The 20,022-nt window shown below is 40.6% G+C and overlaps 1 protein-coding gene across 1 annotated transcript; it reads right to left on the reverse strand.

Moving 5' to 3' along the window:
• Window positions 1-253: 253 nt before the first annotated feature.
• Window positions 254-18,525, reverse strand: snrkb (SNF related kinase b). The gene is made up of 5 exons (XM_015009346.2): window positions 18,081-18,525; window positions 15,819-16,118; window positions 13,690-14,084; window positions 6,902-7,043; window positions 254-4,381 (listed from the first exon to the last, which is right to left on the reverse strand). The coding sequence occupies exons 2-5, from the start codon at window positions 16,052-16,054 to the stop codon at window positions 3,397-3,399; spliced, it is 1,758 nt and encodes a 585-aa protein (XP_014864832.2). The 5' UTR covers window positions 16,055-16,118; window positions 18,081-18,525; the 3' UTR covers window positions 254-3,396.
• Window positions 18,526-20,022: the final 1,497 nt, after the last annotated feature.

The following is a 20,022-nucleotide window of genomic DNA, read 5'->3' on the forward strand; positions in this document are numbered from 1 at the left end:
TTATTCAGCAGCCAGACAGTCTTGTAATTTTTCAATAGTTCTCAGAAGGTGAAATATACGTTTAATTTTTTTTTCCTTTGGATTCTGGCTGCTTCTTAAAGTGTGATTCTTGAATTGTAATTATAGTGTAATTTTTTAGAATTTAAGGCAGTCATACACTGGAAAGTGCTTCTAATCAGATAAAAAACTATGTTTTTTGAGAACCAAATCTTTAAGTGCGTGCATTAGAAATAAAACTCTCTTTATGAATCCATTCTGTTGCTTTAATCCATTTTAATAAATAAATAGAGAAAAATAGGTTCACAATCCAGGTTAAAATACAGGTCAGCAGACATTAAGAGAGACAGGACGCAGGAACAAATAACTTTATCCCTCGTTTTGCACGGGTTTGAAGCTTTCATGGCTGATGAGATACGAGTCATAATAGGATTTTCACGTGACGGGCGCTCTTTTTTTAGGCTGGGAGCGAACAATCACATGTCAGTGACAGTCACTGGATGCTGTTCGTTGAGCAGATCCTGCTTCTCTTCATAACAGTGGAAAAATATAGCACAAACAGGGCAGTTACATGGTAAAATAATACTACACAAAGGGACTCTTCAGCTACACAGTAAAAAGTCATTGTGTGATGGCCTGAATCTACACGAGTCCCCAGATACTGCTTGCAGAAAGCTACCGGCTACAGTGTTCATACTGTGTGCAATTCATCATTCAGTGGGTTATTATTAACAGTTGAGCAAAAACAATGGCTGTTCTGTCAGACCCAAGACACCTGGAGGTATATTGTGATAAATATCTGCAGTAACATGCAAAGTCCCACACATCTGTTCAGATAATTAATATATTTGTCTTGTTATTAAAAAAAAAATCATACCCTTAAGAAAAGAAAAGTTATGGAAATATTTTCAAAACAAAAAGTACAGGAGACCTGCATCCCTGTTATTAATACACAACAAGCTATTAAGTTAATAAGACTGTGGACAGAAGGGAGCAGCAGATCACATGTCTCCCCGAGTCTCAGGCGTGTAACATACAGTGTCATATCATATCATAACAGTCTTTATCATAAGAGCTTATGTTAAGAGCTTGGAAACCGGTGTGACAACATATGCAGCAGAAAAGTGAAACGCTGGACAGTCGATAAATCACACCATCTTGAAGTCAAACCAACCCTGCAATTGGTTTTCCTTAACGATTTGTTTTAAACCACACACTCACCAAATACTTCATTCTAGTTAATCCAATTAATCTTGAAGAAAAACCTTGCCACTTAACATGTTTCCACCATGTATTTGGGTGTAAAATACACATCTCCCATCCAAGTCTAAGGATCTCCACTGGAGATTAAAGCAAACGCTTCTATCGAATATTTTGTTCTACATAGAACCCAAAGCTGGAGGGACAAAGCAGTCCTGGCACAAGAAAGTATACCCCTTGTTAACAGCTTCCCATGTCAGGCCATGATAAAAGATGTGTTTTTTTTTATGTCAGACATAGTTTCTAAATTGTTCTAAATCTAACCTAAAGTGTAAAAAAGCCTCCCATTGAGACACAGATTAAAACTGTCTCAATATTTATTACACAAGGTCAAGGTAAAATCAGCAAAGCCGTGTGTGGAAAAACTAAGTACACTTTAGGGCTGCACAATAAATGACACATCTATCATTTTCGTAATATCACTGCTTGCACTATGCGTATTACTCGAGGCAATAAGTGTTAGCTGATTATTTAAGTGCCATGCATTTCATGCTCCCTATGCCTGATTTTCAATAAATTAGAACATGAATTCTGATGAGGCTCGCTTGTCAGATTAAAAGTACCTTTCAGTAGGTAATAAACATACTTTTTATTGAGCCCACATTTCTGTAATATGATGTTTTTAATTGGTCTCAATGGTCTGATGTCGTATTATAATTTTAAATGCGTTTTAATGTAAAAAAAAAAAAAAGAGAGAAAGAAAGAAAAAGGAAAATCATCACAACAGAAAAAGAATTGAAAACATCCGAGAGTTACTGAAATGAATTTTTCAGTAATACTGAAGAGACAATGATGACTGAGTTTTAGAAGGTTTTCAATAAATCCTTGCTGATGAGATGGGAATAATGAACTCTGTATTTGTTTTGATAGTTGGACTTGCTATCTGGGGTCTTCGTTCAACCCGAAGCATAAAGACATTGCAGTAATACTTCTATACAAGCAAGAAGCTTTGGTAATTTGCTGCTCTGCTGACACCATGCCAACGCGACAAGACTTAAACTATGACCGTTGAAAATTCATTGTTTGTACCCATTAATCTGAGAACGATTGTAAGATCTGTTATTCTCCAGTGAGAAATATTTTTTTTGTATGGAAAACATTTAAGACAGTTGCCTATCTTCTCAGTAAATTCATGTCAGGTTTAGCCCTTGCAATCCTGTACACACCTAAGTTAGCGTGCTAAAATATTAAAAATTATGACAGGAGAACAGAAAAAAAAAAAAAAGCCTGAACAAGTTTGTCCTTGTTTGGAAAAGTTGAAGGAGAAAGCTTCTCCTCTTTAAAATTAATGTCACAGCATGAAAGTGGTTTTCAAAGCTGCATCTGAGTTAATCACAAAATGTCAAGAGGACTGGGGCTGCAGTAAGATGTTTCTCACAATGCTAAGCACTGCGCGTATTGAACACCAAAGTACAGCGCAAACGCCTCACTCCAGTTATCAAGCACGGTGGTGAAGGGGTCGTGATTTGGACTGCGATGATTTTACACCCAAATACAGAAAGAAAAAAAGCATCAGATCTGTTTTTTTTCTGCAGTAAAATGAAAACGTCTTCAGTTTTTCACATTTTCTGGTGTATAATCTAAAATATATTTGAGAAAATAGTTGGCAGGTGGCTGATGACGCATCTCGCTGATAACATGCAGCACAGTGGATCTGCTCTGGACTGGACCGACTGCAGTACGAATCCGTTTAATCTTCATAGGCACCTTCGAGCAAACAAAATGGTCTCTAGCTTATGTAATAAAATAAATCTTGCCCTCATATTTCTCTCACTAACTTCTTCAAGTCCATAGAGGTTGGAGCAGTTTTGTCTTGAAGCTACAAATGAACAAACAGTATTTTTATTTTTTTTATTCTGCAGTCTCTCCTTCACACAGCAGCAAATGGAAATTAAGTCCTTGGTACATCTCACTGTTGACTCTTACTAAAGTAATGTTTATTACATGAGCACACTGTTGGAAGTGGGTGTTTGTGAAGCTGTACAGGCGTGTTTGCTTGCTGAGAGCTGTTTTGCTCATCGTCTCGGAAGAGTTCAGCTGCGTGCCACTTCACAAGGTCTGTGTTCGGGCTTCAACCACCTGCTGACTGCTAAGCAGGCCGCGTGTCCCCAGAGAGAGCGACCCCGAAGCCAACGTTTGCTACAGCACGTGGCAGCAGTTGTACTGAGCCAGCGGCAGGATCTTGGGCTTGTTCTGTGAAGGTATGTTGAAGGCCAGGGCTTTCTCGCACAAAGGGAACTGGAAGAGTCTGTCTCGGAGCCTGATGCTGTGTCGTTTCCCCTGCTCTGCCCTCGGTACCGACTCGTCCCGGTTCCCTTGTGGATTTTGGGCCAGAGACTTTGCAGTGGACTCATTCTTCTCGTTCAGTTCTTCCTCCCTTTCCGTTTTCTCCCTCAGGCTGGCGGAGGACGCAGAGATGCAGGACTGACAGGATTCAGGAGTTGGGAGGAGTGGGGGCGGTTTGCCCGTGTTGTTGTTTGGCTCCATCTCTTCATCCTGCCCCTTTTTCCTGTTCGAGATGTTCAGCTGACAACAAGACACCCGGAAAGCTGGTGAGGACGGAGTGACTTCGGATGCCAGAGTGACTTCAGATGTCTGACTGAGCGTCTCATCCCGGTGACTGACCGGCTGATCTGAAATCACACAGCCACTGTCTTCGTTTTCTCTCTGCATCTCCTCTACTTTTTCCTCTTCTGTATTTCCTAACTCTTCCCCTTCTTCCACACACTCCAACCCATCCTCAGCCTCCCCTTCCAGTTCTCTCAATTCTACCCGCTCTTCTTCGTCCTCTTCCTCTTCCTCCTCTTCACAGATCTGCTGCAGTGCAGGAACGTTCTTACCCACAGGAGGCTCTTCAGCTGGAGCGGGTCGGAGGCTGAAGCCGAGGCTGGGCTGCCATGTGGCAGGAAACGCCTGCTGAGTGGGGGTCCTCATAGCCAGCAGATCCCCACACTCTGGAGCGCACAGTGAGGAAGATGAGGCAGAGAGGGCCCCCGCTACCCAGTGTGGTGGCGCCTCAGGGCTGAGAAGGGCATCATCCAGGCCCTGCAGCCACTGGTGAGCCTCGATCTCATCGAGAGACGCACGGCAACACGGATCCTTCTGCAGCATCCTGGAGATCAAACTGAATATAAAAAATGGATTAAATTAAAGCTGGGGTGTTGTGTAAAATGTAAGTTATGAAGAGAATGATTAACGAACCTTATAAAGACAAATGCTATTCACAATTTCACATAGTAAAGTAGTCATATGAGCATCCTCAGAAATTGTAATATCCAGCCCCCATTCCCACCCATTCAAAAAAGAATCATTTTGAATTTGATGCCCACAAGACATCTTGTCTGGTTCTAGTTGTTCCATCATCCTTGGTCCTTTGATTGAGTGTTTAGTGTCAGAAAGCTTGGATTGTTTTCACCGCAACATGTCAGCTCATCGACTATAAGCTGTGGTGTTATAATAATGTGGGTTTTTATTGTCTTGCCGAGATGTACAGAGTGTTCCCAGAAAAAAAAGATGTTGTCTAGAGGGGAGCATTCACTCATCTGCAACTCTGTTAGGCTCAACTAGTACTTGTCAATATAAACGGTGCATAAGCCAATCAATTGGCAGCAATTTAAAGCTGGATGTAGGGAAGACAGCTTAGAGAAATCAAACAGTACGTCAGAGAGAAAGAAAAACTTTTAGCTTGGTGTGGTTGTTGGTATCACTTGGGCTGGTATTGTCTGAGTGGTAAAAAAGCTGAAATGGTGCAACGGTGTGGGGAATATGTTGTCAGCACTCTTGAGGCCCGTTAGGATCCAGTGAGCACAGCTGAAATATTACAACCTGTAACAATTCTGACTGTCGATTTTACGAAACGTCCCGACGTTTGCAATCCTTTTGTAAAGTCGCACATTAATTGACTTAAACTGGCTTCAATCTATGCCCTCGCCACACTGCTACCTTCTGTGTTTGAGACCTGCATGTGTGAAGGAACGCGTTTCTTCTCAGCTCTGTTCCTAATTATACATCATATGAATGATGATGTTTAAGGTCACATGATAAATCTGGTGTCAGATGTTGCAGAACATCTTTGCAAATGACCCGTTTGGTTGGAGGAATAAAAATAAACAAGAAAAAGTGTTTAAAGGTGTTTATTCAAAAAGCTGTAAGAGCCAGACAAGAATAATAACTTTTGTTTTTTTGCTCTTAAAGCAAAGTTTGTGAATCACAGGTTTCACTTCTTGCATTAAGCCTCAAGAAAATCAAATTACCTGTTGTGATTTTTGCATTTAAAAAAAAAAAGAGAAAGAAAGAAAAACTTGAAACAGCTAATCGTCCAGATTTTCTTGATAACACAAGGCTTTCTTGCAGCAATGTATGAAGAATCATACAGATGCAGCAAATAAGTGGAGGAGCTGGATCTTTAAAATTATCTATTTTGCTGACATGGCTTTTTGAATTTGTTCTGTGTTTCAGGTGTAGTTTATTTCTTTGTTTCGTCAACACAGCGGGAATAAAAATCTGCAACGTAGTATAATTTTAGCGTCCATTTTTTCTCTCCTTTCAGTTCACCCTGCTGCTCCAGGAGCCGGGAGAACAGTGTGTGTGTGTGTGTGTGTGTGTTTTGGTTTGAGGTGTGAAGGATGGAGGTTAAGTGTGAAGACAGACATGCATGCTCGAGTTGTATGACTGACGATGATGAACTGTGGGTTGGGGTTCACAGATGTTAATGACAATGTTATGGTCAGTTTTAGCCCAAACTGAATTTGCAGCAGGCTGGAGAATTAAATAATTGTATGTAAAAAACAAAACAAACAAACAAACAAAAAAAACACATCTATAAACATCAACACACCACTTCAAGTTAGGCAAAAGTCACAACACAGCTGTTGCCCTAAACTTGCTCATATCTACAGCTAGAGATGTGATTATAAAGTTTCAAAGAGCTAAAACTGTGACAAACGATGCTGAATATGAGCCACATGTCACTGCCACCATCCACAGTAAACAGGATCATAAAGAAGGTGATCACTGTTGGTGAACTGCATAAAAAAAATTTTTAAAAATCACAAAGTCTCCATCAGTGTCATTGGGCACCATCTGCATGGCAACAAATTATTGGGGAAGCGAGCTTTTTCTCTCCTACTTTTAAAATATCTAAACTTGAGGACTTTGATAATCATTCTAGGTATTTTGTTGGAGCGTTGTGCTTTATTTGGAGGAGTGGCAGTTGGTGAAAAACTTGGTGAGAAACAAAAGACGCTTTGTTGCAAAAGCACCTCATGGCCACTGTTAAGCATGGTGGAGAGTCTATGATGCTGTGGGCATTTTTTCTCTTATAAAGGCAAGCGCATAGCATTATGACATTTCTGAGATATTAGCACATTTTTTTTAAAAACATCTGGTGGCCTCTGCCAGTAAACCAATGATTGTAGCTCAGTTGATTTTGTATAATACTTCTTCCTAGCATGGGATTTTTATCCACTGAATACAAGAGGTCTAATTACAAGCTGGATTTTTGTAAATGTTTAAATGTTCGATTAAGGTACTGCAATAAAAAATAAAATAAAAAATTCCACATGTGTACGAGTGGCACAACAAATATTAAAAATGACTTGATGTTGTCATGTATGGATGGATTATAGCTCGTCAGTGTACTCACTCTCTGCAGCCGTCTGAAACGTGTTCGGGGACGGAGTAGCGACAGTCCAGAATCATGACCAGAGTCTCGCTGTCGTTGGTTTCCTGGAAGGGAGGGACTCCACAGACCAGCATGTACAGGATCACACCAAGAGACCAGATATCTGGAACACACAAGTCTTAGTGAGCAATTGGAGCCACTGATTGAAATAAAGACAATAACTCGCAGGGAATAGTTTAACAGTTTCCTGTATCTAAAATGAAAGAATCCCACAAACGAGGGGAACAATGCTACAACATGAGAAAACTACACCAATTGTGTTACAAAGTATAAGCTAGATCAGGTTTGTGCAGCATTTTCACTGCTGAATAGAAAAATGGGGACTCTTAGTTTATGTCCTTAAAGGAAAAAGTATTTTAAAATATACATGTAAAATGGCTGAACATTAGTTTCGCTTACTTTAAAATTTCCTAATAAGACATGAGCTGTCTTATTAGGAATGTTGTCGTTTTTTTTGTTCGTTTTTATTGAAGAGATTAAGAGCTGAACATGAAACTTTCCAGTATCTGACTTAGTTAAATTCCTAATTAGCGAAAGGGGAAACGTCTGAGTGAAGCAAGCTGCAGACGACTTGGATGGAAAACATGATTGGAAAAAAAAAAAAAAAAAAAACAGATTCACACGTTAACCACTTGTGACACTTCTGTTCTTTTTCCCGTCTCCTCCCTTTCCTTCCTCTGGCATCCTGGTGCAAGCGTGGTTTTAATGCAGACTCAGGACAGCGTGAGCCAGACGGGAACATGCACTCGAGCTGAGCTGAAGGCTGAAGGCCCGTAACAAACAGAGGCCTCCTTGTGGTTGTGTGCTATTCTGAGAACGATCATCCTTCTGTCTTTCCTGCCTCTCTCTGTGTTTCTCCCAAACACTGGAGGCAGGAACACAGGCACATAATGTTCACTTCCAGTTTTAACCCCGGCGTGGCACTAGAAATATCACACACATATCTAGGTTTGTGAAGATACTAAAGACTTTTTTAAACATGATACTCCTTACTTTGTTCTTGGAGCTTCTACTAGTTTTATCATGAGTTTTAGCTTATCTTAGTTAAAAATAGTCAAATAAAACTAACATGCAAAGGTGCCTTCTAATCAGGAACAAGACACTATGAGTTAGTTGTACGACAATCACAATATGAAATTTCTACATACTCAAACATCTTTTTGCAGTTGTGTGCAACTACAGTTTTATTTTTCAGAGATTCTGACCATGTGAAAAATGCTAATTATTCATGCTAACTACTTTGTGCGTCTCTTTTACGTTAGCACGCAATATGAAAGCCAGACTTTTTAGCTTGATGCATGATGCTTTATTCCGATTCAAAATGGATCCATTCATGGACACAATCGATAAGTTTCTCCTCTGTCCAGGGACTCGCATTACTGGGAGCAGCGCTGATGAAGCATTCAGGCACTGTCCCATATTAAGCTCATGAGGGCCCAAACAAAAGCCCTCAGTTCTCCTCATACAATGTACACTCAAGCGCACGTTCACCTCCATCCAGAGCTGCGTTACGCAACAGGGAGGAGAAACCTCTTGAGTGCTGGGAGTGCTTTCCTCTCACTGGGGAATATCACACATTCCCACCACACATTAGTGGGGCCGCTGACGGCACACACACACACACACACACACACACACACACACACACACACACACACGGCATCTGCTAAATGTATAAATATGTCAGGGTTTACAGTGCCTTGGTCAAGCATTCGCAACCTGTTAGCTTTGTAGCTTTTGGTCATATTACCACAAATTTGTATGTGTTTTATTGAGATCTGATGTAATAGACAAAGTAAAGCATCACTTTGGAATAAAAATTACCTTCTTTACCAATTCAAATCTTCAATCTTGTGGCACTTGTATTCAGAACCATTTTTGAATCCTATATAAAATTTGGTCCAATCCATTTCTTTGAAGGTTTAAACATATGAAAACACTGATCACTCTATCAACAGAAATCAGAGTTTGATACAATTATAAACTAAATCAAATTAGGAATCTGAAAATTCATGTTCACAAATACTGCGCAGAAAAATAACAATAACACTTGAGTGAAAAAAAATAGTTTAGCAAGCCATATATCATTTCTGCGTTATTACACAATAATGACCCTCATCAAATTGCAATTAAATAATTAAAATAAAAGCTTGCAGTTGCAAACCGACAGACTGTGAAAAAGGGTTGAACAGGTCGGATAATACTGAGAATTTTGCAGGACTGGCTCAAAGTTCAGCAGCAGATCCTGGCTCTGTGGGTTTATTAGACAGGCACTTCCTTTCAGGTGCATATTTCAAGGGCAAATACGTCATAAAGGGTCTGTTACAAAAGGCCATCCAAGTTCAGACGGGAAAAAAAGAAAAAAAAAGGCGTCGTTTGGCGTATACTCGGGAGCTGAAGCCAGACCGGGCTCACGCCTTCCTTCTGGTCATCAGTAATGTGAAATGTATGAGGAAAGTGCACTAACAATACCCTCTGATTCATTGACTATGGCGGACTGATAAGGAACATTTTTCATTTTACAAATTACATAACTAAAACAATTTCACTTTCACCCTTCATTCTCAGTCCTAACTATGAATGTCATATGTTCCTATTAATCTACCAGTTTGTCCTCTAGGAAGGCAGCAAAAGGCTTTTCATAGCTAAAAAAAACCCCTGATGTTCTTTTTATGGGGTACACAAAAAAAAAAAAAAGGTATCCGGTCTGGCATGGGAAGACCTGGGAAAGAGTGGGTTTCCCTCCTGGACCGTCTGACAAGACTTCAGATAAGCAGAGAACAATAGAAAAGAAATATGTACCTGAACGCTGCATAAGAATCCAGCCAATCTGAAGCAGCAATAAGTTGATTTTGGTTTGGAAGTAAAAGATTTTTGTGGTAAATGTTTTACCTTGAACACTGTCAAGTAGGTTATTATGTTAGATTGAGGTGACAAGTATAGGTTTTAGACAGAATATCTACATTGTAGAGGCAAAATTCTTTGTGAAATATATTTTATATGGAAAGGCTCAAAAGCCAACAATGCATTGTTGTATAAAATATAACAGATGCATAGTGACATCGGTTAGTTTTCTGCAATTTTTACCACTGTATACATGGCATGTGGGTGAAAGTAATGAGCATAATTAAAACGTTAAATTCAAAATATAGAGAATAATTAAAAGCAGTGATATAGGTGAAGTGTTTTTGTAGGTACATTTCGAGGACTATGGCTTACAAGTCTTAGTATCTTAACAGTTTGTTAATAGGTAGTTTTATCAATGCGTTCTGCCACGCCCGGTCCTTCGCCCTTCCATTCTTAATCTCGACGCCCCAGCAGGAACTGTGGCGTACTGTCGAGGTCACAGAGACCAGAACCAACAACGCAGACAAGCTGAAGGTCGTTGTTAAAGTACCTTTAACAACGACCTTGTTGTTAAACCATAAGCCTATGGTTTACAGCAAAACCATAGGCTGTAAACTGTAAAGTATGTGGATATACTTGACACGAGGTTGACTTTTCTTTGAAAAAAAAAAAAAAAAAGGTAATGTATTGTGTAAGTTCAGTTCTAACGAACTAAATTTTACAGTTTTCATTTGATGTGATCATCAAGGTCAACAAGAATAAATGATGGAAATATTTCATTAGTTAAAAGTTATTTTCAACAATGTTCTCTTTTATTGAGGTGCATATAGTCGTACTGACGTCGCCACATGTGATAACTGATGACTTTTAAGCTTCTTTAAAGAGAATAAAGAGACATGAGGGAACATGTGAACTGTTAATAATTGTGACCAGCTGAGGGGTGATACTGAGGCTGACTGTGGTGATTATTGCATCTTAAAATAAATATTTCATCTGGTTAGCTTGGGAAAGACGAGCTTTAGTTCTTGAACATCCTTGTCTTATGTCCACGTTCCAAATTAGTGCAAAGCGAACATAAGACAAAACATCAGGACATGCTGAGTATTAAAAAAATTCTGTTTGTAGATTTTGTTACAAAGCTAACTTTTTCTTTTTGTTATTATTATACTGTGTTGCTGTGACGAAGGTGTCCTTTCCAAGCACTGGAACATTAATTGTTGGTATAAACAAATCACCAGCCTTCAGGTTGATGTGAAAACACAAAGGGGTTTTGTTACAACAACAACAAAAAAATGCCTCTCCGGCTGTGCTGCTCTTTCCTGATCTATAACAGGATCTGTGAGTGCAGGGGGCTTTCCATGTGCCCCTCGCAACCGACCTTCAGCTTCCACAAAACAAGAAAGAAATGAGAGGTGCATGTGTTGTGGCAGCAAGCTAAGGGGATGTCATGAGGTGTTTTCACACTTGCAAAGACTTTAACCCGAGGAGCTGAGTGTGAGGACGCAAACTGTCAGACTCGGTTCATCCCACTGCTCAGATTTTGCTATTTTAAAAATGGCAAAGTTTGAACTTTTCAAAGTGAGGATTGTGTGTGAGGGGGGTATTTACAGGCAGTCAGTATTTTCAACTCCCCTTAAGAGAAAATTGAGCAGCTAAATCAGCTGTATTTGCTAATCAGCTGATTTAGGGGGAGTTCTACATTTCTCCTATTTATCTTCATTCTGTACATAGGGAGTGTCCCAGCTGCTCCAATTTGAAATTCTTCCAAGTGATGTCTAATGTAGAAAAGATAGTGACTACTCAAAAGTAGTCAACACGACCCTAATAAAAAAAAAAAACTTATCCCTTTAAGAATGTGACAGGATTACAAGAATTTCACAACTCTGTCAGCAGTTCTCTTAGGTTTGCAGCCGATTGCATGTATAAAGTTATGGACCGACCTCATATTACTGCATTTTACGCCTTGTGAACATCTTCCCTCTTTCTCTGCCTCTTATGAAACACACGTCAAACAGAGCGCACATGTACAGTGAAGGAGGCCTGCTTAGAGCGGCACAGAGAGCAGTCGCGGTGTTTGTGACGGTTTATGAGTCATCTCACTAAGCCGAGACATCTCTGAGGGACATCTCCTCCGGCGTGCAGCTCAGGATTACATCCATAAATACATATGTGCTCGTGAGCGAGGGAGTCAGAAGAGTACGTTTCTATAGAAGCGATGACAAAGCCGTGTTATCGACAGGCTGAGTCACGCTGGACGATATGAAAATAGGGCAGAGAAAGTGCACTTCCTTTGCAGCGAAGCAGAGCATGTTCTTGAGAGGAGCTAATAAAAAAATGTATTTAATAGGACGTCCCTTCAGAAACAGGAACCGACCCGAGGAAAAAGGAACTGATGCAACTCGCGAGTCGTGCTGAAAGTTGAGCTGCGTTTCTTCATCACCCCTCCCATTGTTACACGGGGGCAAGGTCACATGGAAAAATAAAAACAGACAATTCACAAGCACTTAAATTACACATGCTGTCATTTGGAGCCCATTTGCAACTTAAATGCACCAAATGTCCTTCTACAAGAGAGCATTAATTGCAGTGGGGTTGCATTTGTATTCAGTGCAGATGCGACCAGAGTAAAGAAGTGGGCCAGATTCTGCCAAAACAAAAATCCAGCCTATTCCAGCTTAGCAGATAAGACCACTACCTCCCTGAGGCAGACACCCTCCCCCTCCCCCTTCTCCTCCTCCTCCAACCCCACAAATGGGACACATAAAACCAAATCCCTCAGCTCCCCTTCTGTTCCTGCAATGTCAAATCCCACAATCAGCGCAGCCTTCCCAATCAGAGCGAGCAGAAAAGGCACAGAGCATCCCGTTTCCGCTCTGCGACCTGCTCTGCAGGGAGGGCTGCAGTGCAGAACGAGCCCGGTTGGCTCACAACGGGCTGACCCAAATACAAACACTAATCCTCAGCAGACGCGCTCAGACCCCGGCGCATTCACACGTCGGCACGTGAACGAAGAGGAGCGAACACGAAAACACGAGAGGAATACCCACGCAGGGTCAGGAGGGCAGAGACGGACACGCAGCCTTTTACAGTTACCAATTCGAGAAGTTGCTCTGGAAAAAAGCCTTTTTGAGGGCCATCTTTTATTGAGATAGCTCTAGTGGAACTAGAGCTGCTGACAACTGCATCCATCATACCAATGTAACAACTAGAGCTTTTTAAGCCAAAACGTGCTACAATAACTCTCCTTCTCTCTGGTTTTATTCTTTACTTTACTGTAATGTTTTTGAGCAGCTCCCATAAGTGACAAATTAAATCAGCAGACTTCATTCATAAGTTAAGTGCACTGGAAATGCACTCTCATGAATCCACCATGGGTATACATGAACGCATACACTCATCATTTTTTAAGCCGTTTTTATCTTGTTGGCTGTTGACTGACCCCTGAAATAAAGGGGGTCAATCTTTATTTCACTTTTTTTTAAGCCCTGCATGGGCTGCAAAATGTGAACTGATATTAGCATCTAGTTCATATGTCAAATATTGGCTGCAACAACAATCAAACCATTTTTCCGAATTGTCCACAACTTGTTGTCTAGGAATTAACTCTAAGACTATTAGATTTAAGTAAATCTAATAGTTTTGAGTACAAAAGTGAAATAAAAAATTACAGAGAGAGTCAGTTGCAATTCTAGGATTGCGGAATTAGCTTAATAGTAGATAGTTTTCAGAGTTTGTAGAAATTTTTGGTCAGGAAAAAATGTTTTCTTAAAGCAAACATTTAGAATGCCTCAAAAACTAAAGCGTTTTTGATGTTTCAAAAATGATTTAGACCCACAATAAAAACAATCAATCATCCAAATCCAACATTCTCTAGTGGAAATAAACACGATTGAGTTTCTCACCCACAGCTGGAGCATCATATTCCTCTCCCAGCAGGATCTCTGGAGCAGAATAAGCCAGCGACCCACAGCTGGTGGCCAGCATCATCCCAGGCTGGAATAAATTGCTGAAGCCAAAGTCTGTCAGCTTGACGGCGCCCTGTTGGGGGAAAAACACCACGTTTTCCGGCTTCAGGTCCCGGTGCACCACGTGCAGCTGGTGGCAGTACGACACCGCTCGCACAATCTGGGCAAAGTGACGCTTGGCGGTGCCCTCCACCACGCCTCCTTCGTGGCGCAGGATGTAATCGTAGAGGTCACCGCCTTCGGCCAGCTCCATGACCAGGTAGAGCGTGGTGGGAGTGTCGATGACTTCGTAGAGCCGAACCACGTTGGGATGCTGCACCAGCCTCATGCACCTACAAATGCGCAACAATAGTTGATTTATGTTGCAATTCAAGAAATACAAACTGTGGCTCTAGTGTAAATGTAAACAAAAGTGCTTTGTATGCGAGTACATTTTGCAGAGTGGATTTGTCATGTTTTCGTGATTCCTTTTGTTAAAGAGGTGGACAGATGGCGGTTTTCTTCACAATAGGAATGTTTTATTATTAACAGCACAACATTATGCTACAGAAAGAACCGTGCATGCTCACTTGCATGCACATTTTTCGGCCCACTCTCAACACTAAATGACAATGAATTGTCAGGATGTCTGTAACATCAAGTTACCAGCTGTTGTTTAGTCTCAGGAGGTGAGACTATGTATACATGAAAATATCCTTTATTTTTATCTGATTTGTCATTAAATTCTAAAAATAAAGGGCACCATGCTAATTTAATCCAGTTAAACTACATTTGGTTTATTTATACAAAACCAATTTAATGACCAACACCTCAGGCAAGAGTCATTCTTGCATGAATGCTGCTTGTTTGTCAGGCTAGTTAGTAAAAAAAAAAAAAAAAAAAAAAAAAAAAGGCTAGTTATTTTAGGAAACTCAGCTGATTGCATTGGGTCACCGACTTTGCAGCAATCCCTCCTAAACGAGCGTATGGCCACCGAGGACAGATGAATGCATCGTGTCATTAACTTTGAGACAATCGCTCATACCAAGCATGTATGTGGCTGCAGTAGAAAGGAACAACTCTCTTTGAACAGGAGGTCTTAGATCTGATTAGGAAAACTTTGTTTCTCAGTATCTGACATGCTGATCACCAATCAAAGAGAACCAAGCAAATTCTGACCACTGTCCATGAATCTCTATTTATTTATTTATTTATTTATTTATTTATTTGCACCAAATCAATTTGAACTGCTGTTGATGTCAAACTGTTGTGTCACGATAATTCAGTTTACTGCAGATTATGTTTTCTTTTTTTTTCCGTAACTTCTAGCATTTACAGGTTTTTTTTCCGATTTCTTTCTCATTATCTTCTGTCTCCCTTCATCACTCTGGAGGTGATAACTGCTCCATGTAAAACATGGTGACTGCAGTGGAGTCAACTGAATAAATTTAGCCCTTCATAATTCATAATGATCAGTCAGGGTCGAATATGCAGTGAATCGAGAGTTTTGTCTTTCATTGCATTCTTCTTTTTAACATTACAAATTAAAGAGGCAATAAAAAAGGACAAATCCTCAATTTTTCCATTTCTCACTCTACCTGATCGTCACTTGTGCAAAATACACCAAGATGCTTAAACGCCTCACCAGTCTGACCTTCCTCCGACAAAAAGAGACATGAGGACGTGGGTGGAGGGATTACAGTGTGGAAAAATTTTAATCTGATTATTGAGAGATTTTAATATAAATTTGAAAATCGTCTGATTCAGGTCACTAGCCAAGCAATTAGTGTTTCCCCAACAACTATTGATATCAAAGCACTATGTGGTAAATTGTATTGAAATAAAGAATTTCTACACCGTGAAATTTTATCTTATTATTTTTGAATTCCCCAAAATCACCAGTTTTTTCATTGTATCCTCAAGTAAAATATAAATTATTTTTATCTAATTTCACTAGGACAAGCACAGCATGCATTCAAATAGACTTGTTCTCTCATGTCTTTTTTGACAGTATCATTAATATTTCTTGAATCCGTTTCTCATAGAATAGTTGATTACAAATTTAAAACGTAATGATCAATTCTCACCTGACTTCTTGTAAGAGGTGGCTTGTTGCCATGACATCCAGTTTAGTCTTATCGATCATCTTCACAGCCACCAGTTGCCCCGTGTTGACATGACGGCCCAGTTTCACAACAGCAAAGTGGCCCCTTCCCAGCGTCCGGCCCAGATGGTAGAGGCCGCTGAGATCGGAGCGACCGGAGAAGCCTCTGGGGTCCGCAGGCCCGTCCAGGGCTGAGGTCAAATCCCTCGAGGAGTCCATGGTTGAAACAAAAGGGTGGAGGGAAGTTGGCTGAGTCAAGAGTTCCTCAATGCTGGGGGGTTGCCTAGCAGGATAAAGAAAAAGACAAAACAATGAAACGAAATGACTGTGAGGACAACTTTGGCCTCTGGCCCAAAGGGAGAAAGGCTTTAGACGAGGTCAGCTGCTGTTAATGCCCCATCCCTCGAGACACCGGACCAAAAGTAGACCAATGTTCCACTTCATTTAACAATGGCAGACAGACGACAGAACAAGTTTAGATTAAGTACCAAGAGCGGATTACAGAATTACAGCACAATGTGAGCAGCAGAGGGAGAAATATTCCGTTATCGTCTCTGATGTTGGAGGGCTTGTGTTTGAGTTTGTCTCAAATATCACCATCCAAAGCACAAATGGCACGTCGAATCAATACTGTAACAAGAAACCGTAATGTATAACGGCGCTCAAGTCCAAGTGAGCATGGGTTTGTGTCAGGAGACGACACTAAACCTGGTGATGTCATGATTGTATCCTCCATCCCCAGAGTGGAGAGTTCTCCACCACCACCTTCATCAACGCAACCGTCAACATCTGGAGCAACGACGTCATTGTTTTTGTTTGTTTACGCCAGGACAACAGACATGGACCTCCTACACGGAGGTGCTGCTCCGTGTAGGAATATGGAAGAAACACATTACTACGTACAGTTGACAATCTGTGATGTTTCGGCCTCATTTTTCTTCCAAAGGACTCTAAAAGGTTTAGTTCATGATAATATGTTCCCTTAAAAATGTTTACTTAAGTTTTGTTCAGTCATTTTGATTCCATTATAGCTTAATTCATATCTCTGTTTATTTTTTAATTATCTTTATGCTATTTTTGATCTTATGAGCAGGTGTATTAGCTGTCTGATTCAGAGAAAGTTTAAGGCAAAGTGTTTGAGTCAAATTAAATTAGTACCACCAGCACAACAAAGGAGAGGCCCCAGAAGAACCACATTAAGGTCATGGAGTGGCTTACAACACCCCCTCCAGACCTCAGTCTAACAAAAGATCTGAGGAAGGAGCTGAAGCTTTGAGTTACCAAGCTCCAGCCAAGAAACCCAAAGAATTAGAGAGTTTATATACAGAGGAGTGGACCAAAAATATCTTCTAAGGACTAAACACATCTGGTGACCAAGTAAGGAAAATGTCTTGCTGCTGTGCATATCATGGAAGCTTTCTTCACACAGTTCAGATTCATGTTTTGCTCAGGGATCAAATTACTATTTCACTCAATGCCAAACCATTCCACTTGTAACATTTGTTACTCTTACTGGATTTTTGGCTTTACAAATGCAGCAGTGAATCAATTGTGTACTCTTTCCCACTTTATTCCCCTCTATTTTTGAGTTAATTTGCATTTGATAATCGTAATAATTAATAATTGTGCATCTCTAGTGATTATCTGGCATCTTTCAGCACATATATTGTGTCTTAAAGAGCTTTTGCTTGAATCTGATCCAGATGTTTTCCATGTTCAGCATATTTGTGGTTACGTTTTAAATATATATATATATTTTATTTTCTATATGTGCAGTTTGCAATCTGTTGTTTTTATCTTGTTTAACCTTTGGTTGAATCTAGTCAATCTAGTTCTAATTTATTCAACCACTTATTCGTGTTATTTAATTTGCCTTTCCATAACAGCCTTTTTTTAGTTTTATAAGCAAATGTCCTTTTCAAATAAATACATTTGATCAGTTTGATCATCATCAGCAGCACTTCATCACTTGCAGCGTCATCAAGCAGAGCTGCAAGCCTTTTTAACACCCCTTTAAACAGCTTCACTGGGCCAAGTTCACACTGACAGGCCTCCTTTTTAAATGACACTAACAGGGTTAGTGTGCATCAGTTTGTTTCAGCTGGACTTGAGGCCAGCTGTTCAAACTGCAGTCCCAACTTGGCACCCAGTCACCATCCTGGCTGAACAGCTCATCTGCTCCTCCGCAGCAACATCACTCCGCTACAACGTCGGACAAACAACAGCAGCAGCGGCGCTAACTTACCATTGTTGCGCAAATGTCCCGTGATAACTGCAAGCGGCTCCGTATCTCCGCAGCCTCCCAAAGCCTCGGTGTCACCGCTGAATTCAGACGCGGAGACGAGCGGCATCATCGCCTCCTCGTTCTGCTCCCTCGCTGCGCTCCATGTCGGTTCCTGGCGGAGCCACTCTTTCCACTTCTTCTTCTTCTTGATACGACTCTCTCCAGCTGAAGAGCCGCGTGCCCGCTTCTGCAGCGGCTAAATCAATGAGAACTGGGCGTGCACGCGCAGTGCCCAGCAGCTTCCTTCTGACGTCAATGCATTCCAGCTCGCCCTCGCGGCCCGTGCGCGGTGCGGCACGGCGTCCAGCGGCGGCGAGCTTCTCGTAGCGGAGTGGAAAATAACTGAATGAACTCATGTGAAGTCCAAGAAATTATGTAACGGACTCCTGTGAGTTTGTTCTCTGATTTGCATCGAGACAAAACGACCCATAACACCCCATATTTAGTGATACACGGTCTGATTATGAGCAAGGTGATTCACAGTCGGGTCGTTTGTATCTGTTTTGTTTCTATTCGGTCTGCTAGATCAGAGGTGTCAAAATTATTTACAGCTCGGGCCATATCAAGATCATGAATGTCCTCAAGGGGCCAGTTGTGGCAGAAAATACTGATAAAATATTAGCAGATTGCAGGCATATTAATCGGAGGCTGACTGCGTTCAGTACTTCTTTAATTTAAATTATATTGAACATCTCTTCACGTCGATGTAAGTTTACAGTGCACAGATTAAATCTGCTTTGATTTGATTGATAAAATAATATGTAATACAAAACTGTTAACCTTGAAGGTTCTGTTGCCCTATAGAGTATAGAGGGCCACATAACAAGCTATTGTGGGCCAGTTTTGGCCCCTGGGCCTTGACTATAATGTGTGCTAGATTGAGTTTTTCTTCATTAGCACAACGAAAAAGGAAGACTTGGGGTGTGTGAGTGGATGTTTACCCCAACCCTGGCACCTTTTCTTGTTTACGTCATTAGCTCTTGCTCTGATATTTTCTCACAGTAAAATGCAAGTTCTTCCTGCAGATAAACACTCTCACATCACGATGCTGTCAACCCCATACTTCACAGTTAGGATGTTGTCTCAGGCATGTAAAGCTTCGTCTTTTACCTCTTACTATTAGTATTAATTTTTGTTTCCTCAAACTATGGAACATATCTTTAAAAATCCATGCCTTTGCCTTTGAGTGAAAACTGTAATCAGTCTTTTTATGTTGACTTCTTTCTTTCTGAGTGGCCTTTCAGCCTATTGGTACAGAACTAGTTTCACAGTAGATAGTGAAACCTTCTTACCTGCTTCAATTTGTGCTTTTCTTCTGGGGTTCACAGGGACATTTGGCGCCAAAACACATTTATTTATAGAACAAGGAACCAGTCTCAGGCCATTGTGTGACTGGTGGGCATTCCCATCGTGTTTGTACTGGCATATGGCCGTATGAGTAGAGGAATGTGGCATCTTCAAGCATCTGGAAATTGTAGTTCAGGCCTCAGTTATCTTCCTAACTTGACAGATTTCGCTTGGTTTTCCTGTGGGATCATAACACAAGGAAGCAATGTGTTTGAGGTGATGTACTAAAATGCATCTACAGGTGTACCTGACATGACATAAATGTTGGGTAGTACCTTGTTAGAAGGTTACAAATCCACAACATATTCATCAGGGCATAGTAATCTTAATGTGTGCAAATCTCTGACTTTGAAGACAGTAAAATAAATTCTTAAGGAAAAAAAAACAATCTATCAAGAAATAACTTTTAAACCCTAAAAAACCCAAAACAGAAAATGTTTAATTTTGCGTAAAATCAGACAGAGAGAAAGTGTCTTTTATAGAATCTATTTCAATGTCCAAATAAGTTTAAAGTAAACCTGTTACTCGGACTGTTTTAGCCTCTGTTTGTGTTTTT

The sequence above is a fragment of the Poecilia mexicana genome, unplaced genomic scaffold (genome assembly GCF_051168715.1).
Source record: "Poecilia mexicana isolate PSO_F unplaced genomic scaffold, ASM5116871v1 scaffold_6, whole genome shotgun sequence".
NCBI lineage: Eukaryota > Metazoa > Chordata > Actinopteri > Cyprinodontiformes > Poeciliidae > Poecilia > Poecilia mexicana.

Coding starts and splice junctions, on each gene's coding strand:
- snrkb (XM_015009346.2), bottom strand. CDS start 16,054: ATGGACTCCTCGAGGGATTTGACCTCAGCCCTGGACGGGCCTGCGGAC. Junction 7,044..13,689: donor ATATGATGCTCCAGCTGTGG/GTGAGAAACTCA, acceptor TGTGTGTTCCAG/ATATCTGGTCTCTTGGTGTG. Junction 4,382..6,901: donor GTTTCAGACGGCTGCAGAGA/GTGAGTACACTG, acceptor TTTTATATTCAG/TTTGATCTCCAGGATGCTGC.